This window comes from Heteronotia binoei, chromosome 12 (assembly GCF_032191835.1).
Source record: "Heteronotia binoei isolate CCM8104 ecotype False Entrance Well chromosome 12, APGP_CSIRO_Hbin_v1, whole genome shotgun sequence".
Lineage (NCBI taxonomy): Eukaryota > Metazoa > Chordata > Lepidosauria > Squamata > Gekkonidae > Heteronotia > Heteronotia binoei.
The window spans coordinates 60,254,284-60,272,993 of NC_083234.1; the positions used below are offsets into that span (position 1 = coordinate 60,254,284).

The 18,710-nt window shown below is 45.2% G+C and overlaps 1 protein-coding gene across 1 annotated transcript; it reads left to right on the forward strand.

Moving 5' to 3' along the window:
- Positions 1–512: 512 nt before the first annotated feature.
- On the forward strand, positions 513–17,548 carry LOC132580362 (uncharacterized). The gene is made up of 2 exons (XM_060251114.1): positions 513–1,113; positions 15,260–17,548. The coding sequence occupies exon 2, from the start codon at positions 15,302–15,304 to the stop codon at positions 16,643–16,645; it is 1,344 nt and encodes a 447-aa protein (XP_060107097.1). The 5' UTR covers positions 513–1,113; positions 15,260–15,301; the 3' UTR covers positions 16,646–17,548.
- The last annotated feature ends 1,162 nt before the right edge of the window (positions 17,549–18,710 follow it).

The following is an 18,710-nucleotide window of genomic DNA, read 5'->3' on the forward strand; positions in this document are numbered from 1 at the left end:
GCAGAACGCCACCTTATTGACTTCAGGGGGCTGAGAAGAGAGTAACTCTGCTTTGAGAGCATGCAGCACACACAAAAAGAGGGTGCTTAAGTGTTTACCCCAATGCCGTTTTTACTGTCCTGAAATGGCCTTGAGGAGATGCTATTTGACCCACTGGGGCAATGGCCTTCATTTGTATGGAGAGATTATAGGAAACAGCAGTTCCCTGGGGTTGTTTCAGGTAAAAAAAAATTGGGAAGGGGGGTTTCTTTCCCTCTAAGCTGAGTTAGCATGAGCTAGCGCATAAATTTTTAGTCTCTAGCTCACACATTTTTGTCTTAGCCCAAGAAAAAGGGCCCCAGAGCACAATAATTTACACAGTAGCTCACAACTTTAATGCCAGTAGCTCACAAAGTAGAATTTTTGCTCACAAGACTCTGCAGTTTAGAGGAAACATTGGTCCCAATAGTCCCAGGCTGAATTGACACGGCACCTGTGAGAATTCAAGTTTCAACCAGGAAAACCCTCCCAGCACACATCTGCTTAACAGGAGCCAGGACTAGTGGCTCATGGGGTTAGGCTTTCAGGGAGGCCCATGTTCTGCCTGTTTTTCCCCAGGTGAGTATAAAACCCGGAAGCTCAAATGTGCTTCACCCACCCACCTCTTTTCTCTCTTTCTTTTTCAAAGCAACGCTGCAGCGACAACAGATGCTTTAGGCTTCCGCTGAATGGCGATTAAGCAGCTGTCTAACTTCCCTGAGGCAAGAAAAACCTGTTTTCCCCGACAAACTTGAAGGTTAGACTGTGCCAGGAGAGACTGATGAATACTTCAGATGGAGCACCGGGTTCCGTCCTAGGAGCTGCCGCTCTTCCATCCTTCTCCTTTGAAAAAATTCAGTAGATGCATTCTAAGTACCAAACGGTTCGCAGGAAATCTTATTTCCCCACCCACTGCAAAAAAAACAAAAAGATTCAGAAAATGGAGGCTGGCTACTAATTATCAATTTCCCTATCCAAAGCATTTTCTAAAAGACGTTTGCCATTGAATGTTTGTTCCCTTCACCTGCCAGGGAAAGGGACCCAAAGGAGAAAAAGAAACAGAGAAACCCTGTGTGCAACTGGAAAAGATAGCAGGTACCGTCTTTTGTTTTTAACTGTTATGTTTTTTGAGCCGGGGGGGAGGGGGGAGTTAGACAAAGATAATTTAAACGAATCTGTACATCATTTGAATAACACAGATAAAAGATAAAACAAATACAAAGATGTTTGATTTCATTTGCTCAGCCATTTATGGGGATGTTATTTTGGGTACTCCCGCATGACCTGGAGATAGAAGCAATAGGGTACTTATTATTTTTTATTTATTTAAATTATACCCCACCCTCCCACTGAGGCTGGCTCAGGGCAGCTTCCATGTGACCTAGAAACCGCAAACTGGGTCTACCAAAACGGAGGTGGATTACGCTGCATCTACAAATGGCCTGAGGAGGATTGCCAGCAGGGGATGGGGGAAGGGTTGCCAGATCCAGGTTGGGAAACTCCTGGAGATTTGGGGATGGAGCCTGGAGAGGACTGGGGCCTCAATGGTGTACAGTGCCGTAGAGTCCACCCTCCAAAGCAGCCATTTTCTCCAGGGGAACTGATCTCTGTAATCTGGAGATGAGCTGTCATTCTGGGAGATCTCCAAGTCCCAACTGAAGTCTGGCATCTCTAGGCCTAACATTCCCCCCCTATAATGAAAAGCCTCAAAAGGAAGAAAATGGGACTGCAAAAGCAACCGAGGCAGGGAGAAAAGAGAAGGAGTATTTAACATTTTCCATGCCAGCAGTTATAACTTGCAGTGTTCCCTCTAAGCTGAGTTAGTGTGAGCTCGTGTTTTTTTTTAGTCTCCAGCTTGCCCATTTTTGTCTTATTCAGGAAGCATGGCCCCAGAACAAACTAATTGATACAGTAGCTCACAACTAGGATTGCCAATCCCCAGGTGGGGGCTGGGAATCTCCTGGGTTGGAGGCCCTCCCCCCACTTCAGGGTCATCAGAAAGTTGGGGGGGAGGGAAATGTCTGCTAGGCACTCCATTATTCCCTATAGAGACCGATTCCCATAGGGCATAATGGAGAATTCACCCATGGGTATCTGGGGCTGGGGGGGGCTGTTTTCTGAGATAGAAGCACCAAATTTGCAGTGTAGCATCCAATGCCTCTCCTCAAAACACCCTCCAAGTTTCAAAAGATTTGGACAAGGGGATCCAATTCTTTAAGCCCCAAAAGAAGGTGCCCCTATCCTTCATTATTTCCAATGGAGGGAAGGCATTTAAAAGGTGTGTGGTTCCTTTAAATGTGATGGCCAGAACTCCCTTTGGAGTTCAATTATGCTTGTCACAACCTTGCTCTTGGCTGCACCCCCCCCCCAAAGTCCCCTGGCTCCACCCCCAAAGTCCCCTGGCTCCACCCCCAAAGTCCCCAGATATTTCTTGAATTGAACTTGGCAATCCTACTCACAACTTTAATGTCAGTACCCTCACAAAGTAGAATTTTTGCTCACAAGACTCCTCAGTTTAGAGGGAACGTTGATTATAAACTCAAGAGTTGTGTGTCTCCCTCCCCCACTTGCTTTTCCTCATGGAAGGAAATGGATATGGATACAAATGCAGGACATTGAGGAGAAGGGGATCTGCTTCTCTTTCAAAAAAATCAAGCTCACCATTACAGATTGACTACCACTCTGATAGTGTTCGACATTAATTGCTTCCATTTAAGGAAACGGCTGCAAGTCATTTCTATGGAGGAAAGGAAGGATTTCACAGCCAGGGTGGTAAACAGGAGCCCACAACTGACCAGGGAGAGGTCCAGAGTAGTGGAGGTAGATGGAGACACCCTGTACAAGTGGCACAACCAGGGCTAGCCCAAGACTGCCTGGCACCCTAGAGACTGGAGAGCCAGTTTGGTGTAGTGGTTAAGTGTGCAGACTCTTATCTAGGAGAACCAGGTTTGATTCCCCGCTCCTCCACTTACACCTGCTGGAATGGCCTCGTGTCAGCCATAGCTCTGGCAGAGGTTGTTCTTGAAAGGGCAGCTGCTGTGAGAGCTCTCTCAGCCCCACCCATCTCACAGGGTGTCTGTTGTGGGGGAGGAAGATCAAGGAGATTGTGAGCCACTCTGAGACTCTTCGGAGTGGAGGGCAGAATATAAATCCAATATAATCTTCTTCTTCTATTGGTGCCCACCCACGCTGCGCTGATACCATCACTGAGTCACATGGGGGGGCACTCAATTTGGTGTCCCCAGAAGGCCAGCGCCCTAGGCAATTGCCTAGTGGCAGGGCCAGCCCTGGGCATGACTATATGTAGGCAATGCACACAGAGGCAGTGGTGGGGCTGTGTCTGCTGACTTTGTTTGCACAATAGGGTTGCCAGGTCTGTGCTGGAAAATACCTGGTGACTTTGGGGGTAGATCCAGGAGAGGGCAGGATTTGGGGAGGGGAAGGCACAGTGCCATAGAGTCCACCCTTCAAAGCAGTCATTTCCTCCAGAGGAGCTGATCTCTGACAGTTGGAGATGACGTGTAAAAGTGGAGGCTCTCCAGACCCCACCTGGAGACTGGCAACCCCATCACAGTGTGCATTCAGAATATAGGGCTTCATCCCTGCCATTGGGAAGATGACCTTTCGAGGGCAGCCAAATACAGGAAGATTCTGTGCCAGCGCTAGTCTGAGTGCAGATTCTGTGCCAGTCTGAGTGCACATCAGGGGAAGCAGGTATGATCCTTTTGCCCATGTTGGTTGTGTAGATGCAGCTGTAGCATAGCGGCTAAAAGAAAAGAGCTGTGAATTGGGAGGTTCCCAGTTCAAATCTTGCCACTGCCACACATTCTCTTGTTTGCCTTATAGGCTAGTTCCTTTCCCTCAACTTCCCAATCTTCAGCATGGGAGATATTAATACAGACCTTGGAACACAAAAAAAGATAATGCACATGAAACTCAGAGCTTTTCATAAATGCGGAGAACGTTGTATGGCTATGTTGCATGGATGAGATTAAATGTTTCCAACATCTCGCCCTCCCCCAGCTCAAAAATCCAGTGTGGGAGGAGGGTGGGAAGGATGGAAGAAGTAAGGGTGTATGTGGAAAGTGGGGATGTCCCCAGTCCTGCCCCTTTCATCAGACACAGTGGTCAAGAACCAGTACTAAAGAGGAACAAATGCAATACATCTCTTAGCTCAGCGTGGGATTCAAAACACTATGCAAAGGGTTCTGCTTTGCAATGAAAATCCAAACACAAGCTGGCTTCACTTGAAGGTTTTGCTGGTTTTAACCTTCACCTTGCTTGTGTTTTGAGGCTGTCAGTTATGTTGCAATGAAGAGCACTTCTTTAGCAAGCAGGTGGGGCTTCTTTAGCAAGCAGGTGGGGCTAGGATGTGAAAGATAATAACCCAGATCTACTTCCCATTAAATCTGCCTCATCCATGGGTGGCCCAACTGTGACTCAGGAGCCACATGTGGCTCTTTCACACATATTGTGTGGCTCTTGAAGCCCCCATCACCCTCTCAGCCAGTTTGGAGAAGGCATTTGTCTCTTTAAATCACTTCTCAAGCCAGCCAAAGGCTTGGAGAATGCATTTCAAATTAAAGTTGCTTTCTTTCTACCTCTCCTCCATCCCCCATATATTTTCCTTCCTTCCTTCCTTCCTTCCTTCCTTCCTTCCTTCCTTCCTTCCTTCCTTCCTTCCTTCCTTCCTTCCTTCCTTCCTTCCTTCCTTCCTTCCTTCCTTCCTTCCTTCCTTCCTTCCCTCCCTCCCTCCCTCCCTCCCTCCCTGTCTCGCAGCTCTCAAACATCTGATATCCATGTCTTGTGGCTCTCAAACATCTAACATTTATTCTGTGTGGCTCTTATGTTAGGCAAGTTTGGCCACCCTGTTTATCCCACTTCAGACTTCTGAGTTTATCCCACTTCAGACTTCCGATGACTAGGGTCGCCAGCTTGGGGTTGGGAAAAACCTAGAGATTTGGGAGAGAGGGGAGCCTGAGGATGGCAGGGTTTGAGGGAGGGGAGGGACTTCAATGTGCTATGATGCCATAGAGTTCATCTTCCAAATCTGCCAGTTTCTCCAGGTGAGCTGATCTCTGTTGCCTCGAGATCATTTGTAACAACAGGAGATTTCCCTCCACCACCTGGAGGTTGGCAACCTTACCTGTAACTGTATGGAATATGTCTCCCTGCAAAATAATTCCCTTCTCACAGAAAGCAGACGTTAGGAAGGGAAGTTCTAACCTCCCCTTACATGCTAGTTTTATATATGGAGGCATTTTGTTTACGGGGTTAGACTGGCTGTTTCAATTACAGGGTAAGTTCCTGAGGGCCCCTGGATGCCAGGAGCAAGAAAAGTCCAAGCCCCAGTAGCTCTGCCAGAACCGCTGGGGCTGTTTGGCCTGGACCTTAAAGCAGCATGGACAATAAGCCCAACTTAAGGCGTCCAAGGCACCTACCCCAGCACCCATGATGGGGAGGGGCATGTTTAAAGCCTCCCCCATCCTGCAGCTATGTTTATTGTCTCAGTAAGAACTAGGCCCAGATTTTGTGTTTGGGCTGTAAAGATCAGATCTTGTCACTGATTTCCTGTGCCAAGGCATCCTAGATGTTGCATTGGGACCCAAAGGATTAGTTGCACCTTGGTCCTCTGTGAAAATCCCCAAGCTCCTATATATCAGCTTGCTGTCTGGGGGGAAAAGGGATATAACACCACAGCTGGTGCTGGGGGGGTATCTTTCTCCTGCTGCTGCTCCAATCAGGATTGCCAAACTCCTGGACAGGGTGGGGCTGCTCCTGTTTTGGGGGTCCACAACCCACTGGCCCACAGTGGGCCGATGGGGGGGGATCCCCTCCCGACATCACTGGCACTTGTAAGTGATGTCATCATGCCAGTGACATTGTGTGCTGGCCGCTCTAGGAGCTTCCGGGAAAACTCTATGGTTTTCCTAGACACTCTAGCAATTTGGGAGAAAAACTCTATGGTACCAGAGGTTAGAGGCCGTGGGGGACTTAGCAACCCTAGCTCCAATACATGCAGAAATAAGTAAAATTTGAAAACCCTGGGACTCATTTTCATGGGCTTTATAATCCACTGTTTGGTTGGAACCCACAGATTTGGTAAGAGGAGGGGCCCCAGTGTGGTGCCTGTGGGTGCTATGGTGCCTGCCAAAACCTTTTCTGGTGGCCACCAAGTGTTTTTAGGAAGTGGTTGGGGGCAGGTCATGCTTGGCAGCAACTGTCACCACAGCACAAGGATCTATACTGTGTGAGTGAAGGTAAGCTGCCGCGATCATTTGTAGCTGGCTCCTCCTCCTGCAGCAGCCATTTTGTTGCTGCACTGGGGTTGCCAGACCCCTGCTGGGGGTGACGGAACCCCCATTTTTGTGGGGCACTTCCCCACTGCCAGCCAGCTGTCCATTGGTGGAAAGCTCCCCACAAAAGCGGACTCGGGGTCCCCCCTGCCGGCAGCTGGCTAGTGGCAGGGAAACTCCTCACAAAAGCTAACTCGGGATCCCCCCTGCCAGCAGTCAGGTAGGACTTGGCAACCCTATGCTGCCATGCCATGTCAGAATTCCAAACGTGCCCACAAGCTCAAAAAGGTTTGGGACTCTTGATTCTAGAGAAGCGTTAAGTACAGTTGGCTGGACAATCTGTCAGAGAAATGAGTGGAAGTTCCTTCAAAAAGAATTGCTAAAGGTATGATTTCAAACCATACCCGTAGCATATAAAATGGGTCTCTAAATAAGCCAAAGTGGCTACATTAAAAAAAAAACAAACAGCCTAAAAGCTAAGAGGAAAATGGAAAAGGAATGGCTCCCTTGGGATGTCTACAGATGAGACAATCCAGCTGGTAGGGGAAAAGCCAGAAAAATTAAAGTTCAAAATGAACTCAAGCTGGTGCAGGATGCTAAGAAGAATAAAAGGGGTTTTTAAAAGTATGTTCAAAGTCATCATCAGAATAGGAAGGAAACAGTTACTGCTTAGCAAGGATGGGGAAATGTTAACAGGTGACAGAGAAAGAGGAATTGCTCAGCTTCTGTTTTGCCTTGTTTTCCTTCCAGAAGAACAGCGTGCAACCTAGCAGAAAATTCTAGCTAAGTTCAAGTTTCCAGGGCTGGATGAATTGCATCCAAGGATATTAAAGGCACTTGCTAATGTATGCTCAGTGCCTCTGACCCTCACCTTTGAGAAATCCTGGCAGGCCGGTTGGGTGCCACAGGAATGGAGATTGGCCAGCGTTGTCCTGATCTTCAAAAACAGGAAGTAGTAGGATCCAGGAAACAGCAGAACAGTCAGTTTTATTTTGATATAATGGAAGACATTAAAATAAATTATTAAATGGGTCAACCTGTAAGTATCTTGATAACAGTGCAGTGACTATTAGAAGCTCAGCATGGATTTGTTAAGAAGAAAGCCTGCTAGACTCATCTTAATCATTTAGAATCGTAGCGTTGGAAGGTATCCCCCAGGGTCATCTAGTCCAACTCCTTGCACAATGCAGGAAATTTACAACCAGCTTTTCTGTTGATATAAAAAGGAAAGGCGGGGTCTCCTTTGACCACCAAAATGCGATGCTGGGGGTTATGGGACCTGCATGAACAAAAGCTTGTGATAAAGAGTAGGACTGGGTAAGTTGGAGCAAGAGAGTTGACTGGATCAAAAACATTTTTTTTTCTGCAGGGCATTTTACAACCCAGCTAGCAAGCGAATTAAGTGCAGGTCATTAGATGAGAGTATTAGCAAGCTGACCCACTGTTGACTGGAGACCCATATTCAAAGAGCGTTCACTTCATCGCTCTAGAGGGAGGTTCTCAGGTGGTGTAGAACAGGGCTCTGTCTTGGGCCTGATACTCTCCCACCTTTTAAGAATTACTTGAATGAAGGAATGGAAAGAATCCTTACAGCTTTGCAGATGACACTGAGAGGGATAGCTAACACCTCAGAGCAGTGGTCTTCCCCCTATGGGTGAGGACCTCAGGCAGATAGATCACCAAACTCCCTTGATGAGTCATGAGCTCCTAATGAGTGACCATTTTTGCCGTTTTTTGGGAAGAACATCCTGACAGTGCAAATCAGGGCTGGTGTCAGCAAACACTGCAATGAGGCAGCTGTTGGGACCAAGGATCTCTGGCAGGCCCAGTCATTTGCTAGCACTCCACCACCCATGCATTCTTGCCTGATGCCACTGGGGAAAGGACTGCAGGCTGCAGTTATGGGCATGACTTGGGATTTGTATGATTGTCTGAACATGCAAAAAGAGATAGGAGCCATGGCACCCTTGATCTGTAGACATTTGCACCAGAGCTGGTTCCAGGTTTGGGGGGAATCTTGGGCAGAGAGTTGCCAGGGCCCTCCTCTCCTTCTCTGCCCAGGAGGAAAAGGCTGGTTTGGAGGGTGGAGTCTATGGCATTGTACCTGTCTGAGATCCAACCCATCCTCAAACCCCACCCTCTCCAGGCTCCACCTCTCAAATATTAGGACAATGGAAAGACACATAAAGTAGGTGGGAGACATGTAAATAGGTGGAGGGAAGAAGTCCATGAGTGCTGGTGGGTGGGCAAAGGAGAGGAGGGCCCTGGCAACTCTCTGCCCAGGACCCCCAAAACCTGGAACCAGCCCTGGTGCATATGCCTAGAGATCAAGCGTGCCGCAGCACCTACTTTTTTTTCACGTTCAGACAATCATACAATCCATGGTTCAGTTTGCTGCTGTTTTGTATTGTGTTTGAATCGATCCTGTGCCCTCCAAAAGAAATCATGCCTTGAAAGAAATGCTTACTTGTGATTTCCCCCCCCCTCCCAGAATGCTGTTGAGTAAACTAGCTTCCCTCCCATCCCTCATCCATACAGGAAACACACACCCAGGGTGACCTGCCCTTACTGTGGCTATGACTTTGCTCACCCCTACATCTCTGTTATCTCAGCAAATGTGAGGGTGGGGTGATTGGTTTGCAGCAGATGAAGCCTCACCTAGGAACAGTTTTGAATAAAAACAGCATCTGCCACTTGTATCACTGTAGCATCCATTTAAAGCATGAGGGTTTCTTAGACATGTTTGAGGGCTTTTCATTTAGCAAAATGGTGCTTGGGAGGCAGGGAGCCTGACAGTGGTTTATAAAATTATACCTGGTGTGGAGAAAGTGGAGCACAGAGCTTTCTCACCTTCTTCCCATAATGTTACAATTCCGGGTCACCCAAAGAAACTGATAGGACAGGACAAGACAAAAGGACATTCTTACTTGCTGCTGCAACATCTAGTGACATCCACTGGCTTGGATGGCTTCAAAGCAGAACTAGGCAAATTGTGGAGGGGAAGTCTATCAAGACCCACGATGACTAAGTATGGTTGCCAGTTTCAGCTAGGGAAATTTCTGGAGAATTGGGAATGGGGCTTGAGGAAAGGAGAGATCTCGGTGTGGATTCTTGAAAATCTTTTGGTAGCAGCCAGATAATTATTGGTGTAACTTGGAAACAGCCAAGCCTGCCTGATATTGATGAATGGGCCTATAAAATAAGGTACATGAAATTCAGGGCTTTTTTTAAAAACAGGAACGCAGTTCCAGCTGCCTTGGTGTCAAGGGTGTGGCCTAATATGCAAATGAATTCCTGCTGGGATTTTTCTACAAAAAGCCCTATGTTAAACAATGGTGACATCAGGGGGTATGGCCCAATATGTAAACGAGTTCCTGCTGGGCTTTTTCTATTAAAAAAGCCCCGATGATATTGATAGATAACATTGGTCTCTATGAGAAAATGCAAGAAGGAAAAAGGAAGGCTGTGGAAACAGAGAGATGTGGTATCCTTTTATTCCACATTGGAACAGAAATAAACCCAACAAACAGGTAAAATAGAATATCCTGAGATAAATTTGAACAAGGGACCAACAGATAACTATTAGGTTTGCATATGACAGCAGCAGGTATTACTGTTTTTGTATCTTTTTTGTTCTTTTTATATTTTTGTATTTGTTCTTCTCATACAGAAATGTAGTAGATTCTTTATTCTGATCTGTGGGAGGAGGTATTTGTGAGTTTCCTGCATTGTGCAGGGGGTTGGACTAGATGACCCTGGAGGTCCCTTTCAACTCTATGATTGATTCTATGAATTTAACATTGTATTTGTGTATGAGCATTCTAAAATAGAATAAATCTTAACAATTTAAAAAACCCTCAAAGTTGTGGTGAGAATAAAATGGAGTGTAAGAACAAATGTATGCCCCCCTGAAGTCTTTGGAGGAGTGGCAAGATTAGAAGGCACTACATCAATAATAGAAAAAGAATACCAGGTTTTGTGAGAGAGGCTATAGCAGGAAAGTGTTCTTGCCACAGCCGTGGTTTGTGTGCTTCCCAAAGGCCTGGGGGTTGCCACAGTAAAAACAGGGTGCAGGATTAAATTGATCTTTAGCAATTTTTTTTCTAAAATAGAAAAAAAAATCTAAAATAAAAAATGTGGAGGTTGCTCCCCAAACCACTCCCCTGATTTGCCTAATTGTGATTAGGCAAGATTCCCTTGGGCTCAGGGTGTATACTTCATGAGAACTGACATCATGTTTAAATTATCCTGAAAAATTCCTCCGTGGGCAACTGGGCTGGTTAGCATGGTGATGTGTTTTAAATGGCGTAACGGGAAAGTTGAGGAAGTTGTTTTCTACTTAGGAAAGGTGTTCATTATAAGGCAATCAAACCAGACAATAGCAAAATCAAAATGCCTAAAAGCAAAGAGAAAACAAAAGGGCTCCATCCATCCTATATATTTCTGGTGCTGGCTGTTTATCAAAAAAAAGGAGACACTTGGGCAACTTGAGTGGTAGATGTTTCTGTTCAAAGTGAGGAAACACTGGACTTCCATCCATTTCTTTGAAGTCCTACCAGGAAAGTTTTACAGCCCAATCAAGTGAAAAGGCCAGCTATGGCCTGGGATACAGGCCGGTTACAAGAAAAGCTAAAGCAGCTGGGAAGAGTACAGTCCCAAATGCAGTGATTCTTGGTTCCTAATCCCCCAGTCCCAAATCCACTTCCCACTCCCTTCCACTGGGGTGAAAATTAAGAGCCACCCAGGAGAGGTAGATTTGCAGATAAGAATCGGTGGGTTGGCATGGTTATTTACCCCCTACCAAGTATGTGTTTGTCCCTGCAAGCATACCTTCAGCCCGACAAACTCCCTGCATTTAGAGTTGCCAGGGCTTTTTTTTTGTAGCAGGAACTCCTTTGCATATTATGCCACACACCCCTGATGTAGCCAATTCTGCAAGGGCTTACAGGGCTCTTAGTACAGGGCCTACTGAAAGCTCTTGGAGGACTGGCTACATCAGGGGGTCTGGCCTAATATGCAAAGGAGTTCCTGCTACCAAAAAAAAAGCCCCGGGGTTGCCAAATTCTAGGTGGGGGCTGGAGATCTCCCAGAATTTCCAGACTGTAGAGATCAGTTCCCCTGGAGAAAAGGATGGCTTCAGAGGGTGGGCTGTATGGCTTCACACTCCTGCTGAGCTTCTTCCATACCTTCAAATCTCCAGGAATTTCCCAACTTGGTGTTGGCAACCCTACCTGCATTTCATCATGTAGAAAGCATGCAATTTGGACTCTCTGCATCCTTTGTGTATACCTTCTAACCTTTCACCAGCCAAAACAGGAGCACACTCGCAGAAACCCAACACATCTCCCAAGAATCGTTGCTCACATCCTATCTCCCTTCCTGCCACTGCCCCACATTACCAAAGAACACTAGCTCACCATCTGTATGATGCATTTGCTGACTTCTTGGCAACTGACGATCTTGTAGAGCCAGGAAGGTGTTAGTTCTTTGGATGAAAGGGACACATACTCTCTTGGACACTTCCAGGATCTCTTGCTAATAATACTTTCTCAAACAATCCACCAGTGGCACCTTAAAGACCAACATCTGTTTCATGAGCCACATATCACTTCTTTAGATATGTAAAGAAGGGATCCTACTTATGAGGAAGATTACAAGACAGAGGTGGGAAGGAGGAGCTGGTTTGGTATGAATTCCATCATGAATCTTTGAGATTCCCTGTAATGGGGAAAGGAAGGGGCTGATGCAGAAAAATTAGGTATCATAAACTAACAATTAGCAATTACACATAATGGATTATGAAGGGGTCAGCTTTGAATTGGTAAGCAAAGCGATGAAGTATATTAAATAGGGTAAATAACTACTCGGGTAGTACAACATTTAAGCAAAAATTAACTGATATTGGTATAATGCTAGAGCCTGATGAAAAATGTTGAGTGTATAAAGTGTTGTCAAGTCACAACTGATTTATGGCAATCCTGTGAGATTTTCAAGCCAAAAGCCAATCAGAGATAGTGGTTTTCCATTGCCTGCCTCTGCATAGCAACTCCAGACTTCCTCGGTAGTCTTCCATCTAAGTATTATCAGGGCCGACCTTGATTAGCTTCGGAGATCTGACAAGATTCCCAGTCAGGGAAAACATGTTATGAACATAGGGTTGCCAAGTCCAATTCAAGAAATATCTGGGGACTTTGGGGGCGGAGCCAGGAGACATTGGGGGTGGAGCCAGGAGCAAGGGTGTGATAAGCAGAATTGAACTCCAAAGGAGTTCTGGCCATCACATTTAAAGGGACAGCACACCTTTTAAAATGCCTTCCTTCCATAGAAAATAATGAAAGATAGGGGCACCTTCTTTTGGGGCTCGTAGAATTGGACCCCCTGGTCCAATCCTTTTGAAACTTGGGGGGTTTTTTGGGGATAGGTACTAGATGCTATACTGAAAATTTGGCACCTCTACCTCAAAAAACAGCCCCCCCAGAGCCCCCGATACACGCAGATCAATTCCCCATCATTCCCTATGGGAATCATTCATGGAGGTGCATAATGGCTGTGGGGGTGGGGCTTCCCCCGCCAGCCAGCTGGCTGGGGGAGGGGGGAAGCCTGTAAAACCCGGGGATCCCCCGCTGGGACCTGGGGATTGGGAAGCCTATATGAACAGCCAATTAAAATGGCTAAAGAGTTGTTCCTGTAGAGCCATTAGAGATATCATAGCGACTAAGGAAATCCTAGCCTCTGTTTAAGCCGGGATGGCAGGTCGTGCTTAATATCTTGATGAGTTCTACTTCAGATTGTATATTGCCATTGATTCTGTTTTGGTAGAACACTGACTTTCAGGTCTGTAGTAGTATGGCCAGGGAGATTAAAATGTTCCCCCACTTGTTTCTGGATGCTGTGATTTCCTATGCCCAGTCTGCAGGGACAAAAGCCAAGTGGGGCAGGAGCTGCAGTATGGAGGGGCATTTGAATGAGATGGAGTGAAAAAGCTGTCAGGATCCATCCCAGTGGAGCTCATTAAAGAAAAACTCAGATGAAGAGTAAAGAAAGCCACTCTTATCTGGGAGAACAGGGTTTGACTCCCAACTCCTCCACTTGCAGCTACTGGAATGGCCTTGAGTCAGCCATAGCTCTTGCAAGAGTTGTCCTTGAAAGGGCAGCTGCTGTAAGAGCTCTCTCAGCCCCACCTACCTCAGGGTGTCTGTTGTAGGGGAGGATAAAGGAGATTGTGGCCACTTTGAGACTCTGAGATTCAGAGTATAGGGCAGGATATAAATCCAATATCATCATATCATAATCTTATCATTGCTTTTGTCTTCCACTGATATTAAAGAAATTACTCAGGGCTTTTTTTGAGCAGGAACACACAGGAACGCAGTTCCGGCTGGCTTGGTGTCAGAGTGTGTGGCCTAATATGCAAATGAGTTAGGCTTTTTCTTTAAAAAGCCCTGAAATTACTAATAAATCTTTTATTAATTATTAAGATTTTTTTGTGTATTCTTAAGTCAAATAAGTTAATAAAACTTCACATATATCAGATCAAAACAACTTCACATTCTAGTATATATGAAACACAGTAGATTCCAGATGTCCAAATAGGAGGAGACAGCTATAAACATGCCCTGAAAAACGTCTGATCAGCTCAGTTTAACAGCGAGAAATTCCATTTATCATCAATATCAAATGTGGGCCATTAGAACCACTGATGAGAAGCTACATCAGAGAGCATCGTCTTCAATAGCACATCCGCAATTAAACTGGAACTGATATTAAAACAAGAACTAAATATTGTACAATAGGCTGTATATTTAGTTCTTGTTTTAATATCAGTTCCAGTTGATTGGACTTTTTTCAATCCACATTTATAATTGGATTGATATAAATATATAAATTGGATTTATATAGTATATATAAAACACGTTACTGTGTTTTATATATACTCTAATGTGAAGTTGTTTTGATTTGATATATATGAAGCCTTATTAATGTGTTTTCTGACTAATGAAAACACAAAAAAAGCTTTAATAATAAAGATTTAGTAGTGATTTCTTTAATGTCACTGGAAACGGGAAGATACACAGTATATATTTTATGCAATTACTTCTACTGCTACGGCAGATCACCTGCTTGCAATCTGCTTTTCACTCTGCTACTCAGTGTGGCAGTGGGAGAAAAATAAACCTCCCCCCCACACACACCACACACACACACTCTTTGACCAACAGCATGACATTACTTTTGGGCAAAAACTGTAAGTGACATCACCTCTCTCTAGAAATCTCTCAGGTAGTTTGCTTGCCAGGAGGGTGGTTTTTTTTGAGGGGGGGCAATTTCAAAGAGTTGGTTCTTATCTTCAAAGTCTTAAGAAGTCTACTACTAAATGACCCCATATGAGCCTACCAGCTATGTTCATCATCAGAAATTCCACACGCTCTCTGGCTTCAGAGGTCGGGAGAGCAGACTATAAGAGTTGTGGCACTCCATTGTGGCACCCAACTAGCAGAACGTGGAATAACTCCCGTCTGGCACCAAATCTGGTGGCTGTTTGGAACTAAGGCAAAGCTTCTGTGGCTGCTGTTGCATCTTTGGTTCAGGTACCTATGGACCATTGATGTCTTCATGTTATGCTTGTTTAGTGTAGTGGTTAAGTGTGCGGACTCTTATCTAGAAGAACCAGGTTTGACTCCCCACTCCTCCACTTGTAGCTGCTGGAATGCCTTGGGTCAGCCATAGCTCTGGCAGAGGTTGTCCTTGAAAGGGCAGCTTCTGGGAGAGCTTTCTCAGCCCCACCCACCTCACAAGGTGTCTGTTGTCGGGGAGGAAGATAAAGGAGATTGTGAGCCACTCTGAGACTTTGAGATTCGGAGTGGAGTGCTTACAAAGGGAAAATGTCTCAAGAACTATTTTATACCTGCAAGATGACTCCAATTCTTGCCTGCATTCTTTTTCAGGCTCAGCTGTGGAACACGCTTGGAGTGAAACCCAAGTCGGAGATGATCTGTTTCAGGAGAAAAGCTTATTTGGCCACTGCCATGTTTCTAGTGGCTTTTGCCTGCATGCTGATGATTTCTTACCTCCGGACACAGAAATATTCTTTCCAACCCAAAACTGCCCTACACAAGATCAAAGGCTTCTGCACTGGAGGGATCGTCAATAATTCAATCTCATCTTTGAGTGACAACAAAACCTTTGTTGTTGCCCCATATTTTGATAACAGGGTGAAGAAACTTGTCCGGACGATTGGGATCGTGCATTATGAGGAAGTCAAGGAAATGTACTGCTTGTTCTGTTGCCCGACTGGAGATGACATATATATTTCCAAGGCTTTGATAGACATTCACGAAGATCGATTTGGATTCCCCTATGCAGCAGCAGACTTGCTTTGTATGGAACCCACAGAATGCGATCCACAGTACGTGTCTTTTAACTGGTTTCAAGGAAATGCTGACCAGCTACCTCGCTTTGAAATACAGAATCGTAAGATCACCAGCTCTCTTGTGGATTTCACTGTGTGTATCTCCACCATGTTTGGAGACTACAACAACGTCTTGCAGTTCATACAGAGCATGGAAATGTATAAACTTCTTGGGATGCAGAGGGTGGTCATCTACAAGAACAGCTGCAGCCAACTGATGGAGAAAGTCCTGGAGTTTTATACCGCAGAAGGGACTGTTGAGATAGTCCCCTGGCCAATCACTGCCTACCTCAATGTTTCTACTGAATGGTTTTACAATAATGACGGGACTCAAATAGGTTACTACGGGCAAATCGCAGCCTTGAATGACTGCATCTACCGGAATATGTACAGAAGCAAGTATGTCTTGCTTAATGACATTGATGAAATCATTCTGCCCAATCAGCATCCAGATTGGAAAACCATGATGCGGGATCTGCAGGATCAGAATCCAGAGATTGGTATTTTCCTGTTTGAGAATCACGTTTTCCCTAACACTGTCTTTACCTCTGCTGGCATTCCATCATGGGACACAGTACCTGGAGTCAACATACTACAGCACGTGTTACGAGAACCGGACAGAAAAGAAGTCCTCAACCCACAGAAAATGATTGTCAACCCGAGGAAAGTGGTTCAGACATCTGTACATTCCGTCCTCCAGGCATTAGGAAAAAGTCTGGATGTTCCAATGGATGTTGCCCTTGTTTACCACTGCCGGACCCCCTTCCAACCCAACTTAACCAGGGAATCCCTGATTAGGGACACAACTCTCTGGCGGTATAACTCATCACTGATCAGCAGAGTGAACCACGTACTTCAAAAAATACCCTTGTTAAAAGGAAAGCGATTGGCAGATCTTGAAGTGTTGATGAATCAGAGATGACTACGGTAACAACTGGGAATGAACTCATTCTTTCTTAAGAAAGCCCATCCAAAGCCTGACCCAAAGGGGTCCAGTGACTGGATTTAATGACAACACTAATTTGTAGTTAGGTGCCAAGAAGTAACTATGCAGAAGTGAAGTCTGGGTCGTGGAAGCTTATGGATAAACTGTACTAGCCTTGAAGTTGCCACTGAACTTCCATTGAATTTTGCTGCAATAGACTTACATGGCTACCCCTCTGTAATTACGCTGCCATGCTCGTCAGTGACAGCTAGGAAAGGAACCTCTTGGTGCAGAGGCAGAATACCTCTGACTACCAGCTGCTAAAGATAATTGTTACTTTTGCATTGTTTAATGTTATAATAACATAGCGATGTCTGAAGATATGGAAAATGTCTTATTTTGCACCAGAAATTGTGGCTCGATGTATATGCAAGCTCAAACAATTAATTGACTAAAAGTCAGGTAATTAATCAGCTTTCGTTCACCGTGTAATGACCAGTAATCATAGCACAGTATGTATTACTTATAAAGTCAGGAAGAAGGGCATTAGCAGAATTCTTTGCATGCCGTGCTAATTCTCCGCTTATTGGAAATGATCAAGGCAGGGGAACAAGGTAACCTGTGGACAGAAGTATTTCAGTTGGCCTCCATAATCTCGTCACTGTGCCACCACCTTACTACCTCTGTGCTGGAAGTGGGTCGACATAGGAAGAGAACTTGGGGGATGCGGGGCAGAGAGAAGAAAATGAGGGAGGGGAAGGAAACTACAAAGGGAAGCAGAAATATCCACTGCTGTCTCTGTTTTACTTTGTGATGTCTTTGCCAACTTTGTGCTAACCGTTTGGCCTCTTTCATTTGAACTGCAAACACAGGCAATTCAACTGTTATTTTGTATATCAATATGACTCAGGTATTGTATTGTTCTGTCTTCAGTAGAGTGCCATCCCAAGAACTCATCCCTGTGAGCAAGGGTCATTTCATAGAAAAAGAGGTGCCAGAGCTCATTAGCACAACTCATTTGCATATGTCACACACACACACCCCGACATCACCAGGTGTACTGTCAGCTCAGCACCGACTTTAAAATGCTTCTTGAATTATAATTGTCATAATTACTCCCATACTTTTAAAATGGCTTTCTCCTATGTGGCCACAGTGGCATGAGGAAGATTTCTGTCTGTTTTGTATGTTTTGGCTATTTCCCCATTTTTTGGTGGGCAAAAATATTAGAAAGTTTGTCAAATATTAGAGTTCAGCCAAATTCTCACAGGGGGTATGAACAACGAAGCCCAGAAGCAAGTATTTGGGGATGGGGTTAAGAAAGAGCACAATAAAATTCAGAGGTTCCAGAGCTCTGCTCTTGTGAGTTCCTGCCCAAAATGAGGCCTGACTAAACCCATTGTAAAGGATCAAGGACTTCTTTGCAAGGTCCCACAGAGTCCGTCAGGGCACAATCCCGCCCCCACGAAGTTCATTGCCTGTACCCAGATAATCCCAATAATCAGAAGAGCGTGTCTTGCCAGAACTGCAGAAGAAAACAGCACACTGATTAGAGTGCATCTCTTCTGTGGCACTGGTGTGCTTAATTATTCATAACTATTATCTATTGCTGCTTTGCATCTTTCAGAACAAGAGAACATCTTGTACTAAGACAGCAACTGCTGTCCAAGTTTGAAGTAATGACCGAATGTCCCCAGCAAAGCTTTATTTAGTTAGTTAATTTATATTCTGCCCTTTCCAGACAGGCTTTGGGTTTAGTATTTCTGTCGTGACCTCTTCCCACAACTCGAAGGTGGCCTCCATTTGCTACTGCAGATGCCAAATGATCAACAAACATACTGGGAACAGTCATATTCTGTACTTTAAACATCACCTTGAACGATAGAATGCAGTGAATTTTATAGCACAGAGACAGAAATCATGACCAGCATGTCTGCGCATCAAGGGGCTGTTCGAGGCACACAAAAATAGGGACTGGTTAAAACATTAGCAGCTGTTTGACTCCCACCTTAGTACGTATTCTGCAGTTTCGAGAACAGGTGCCCTTGAGACAATTCCACTT

Excerpts from the sequence above, each read along its gene's own strand:
- LOC132580362 (XM_060251114.1), top strand. The coding sequence starts at position 15,302 with ATGATCTGTTTCAGGAGAAAAGCTTATTTGGCCACTGCCATGTTTCTA.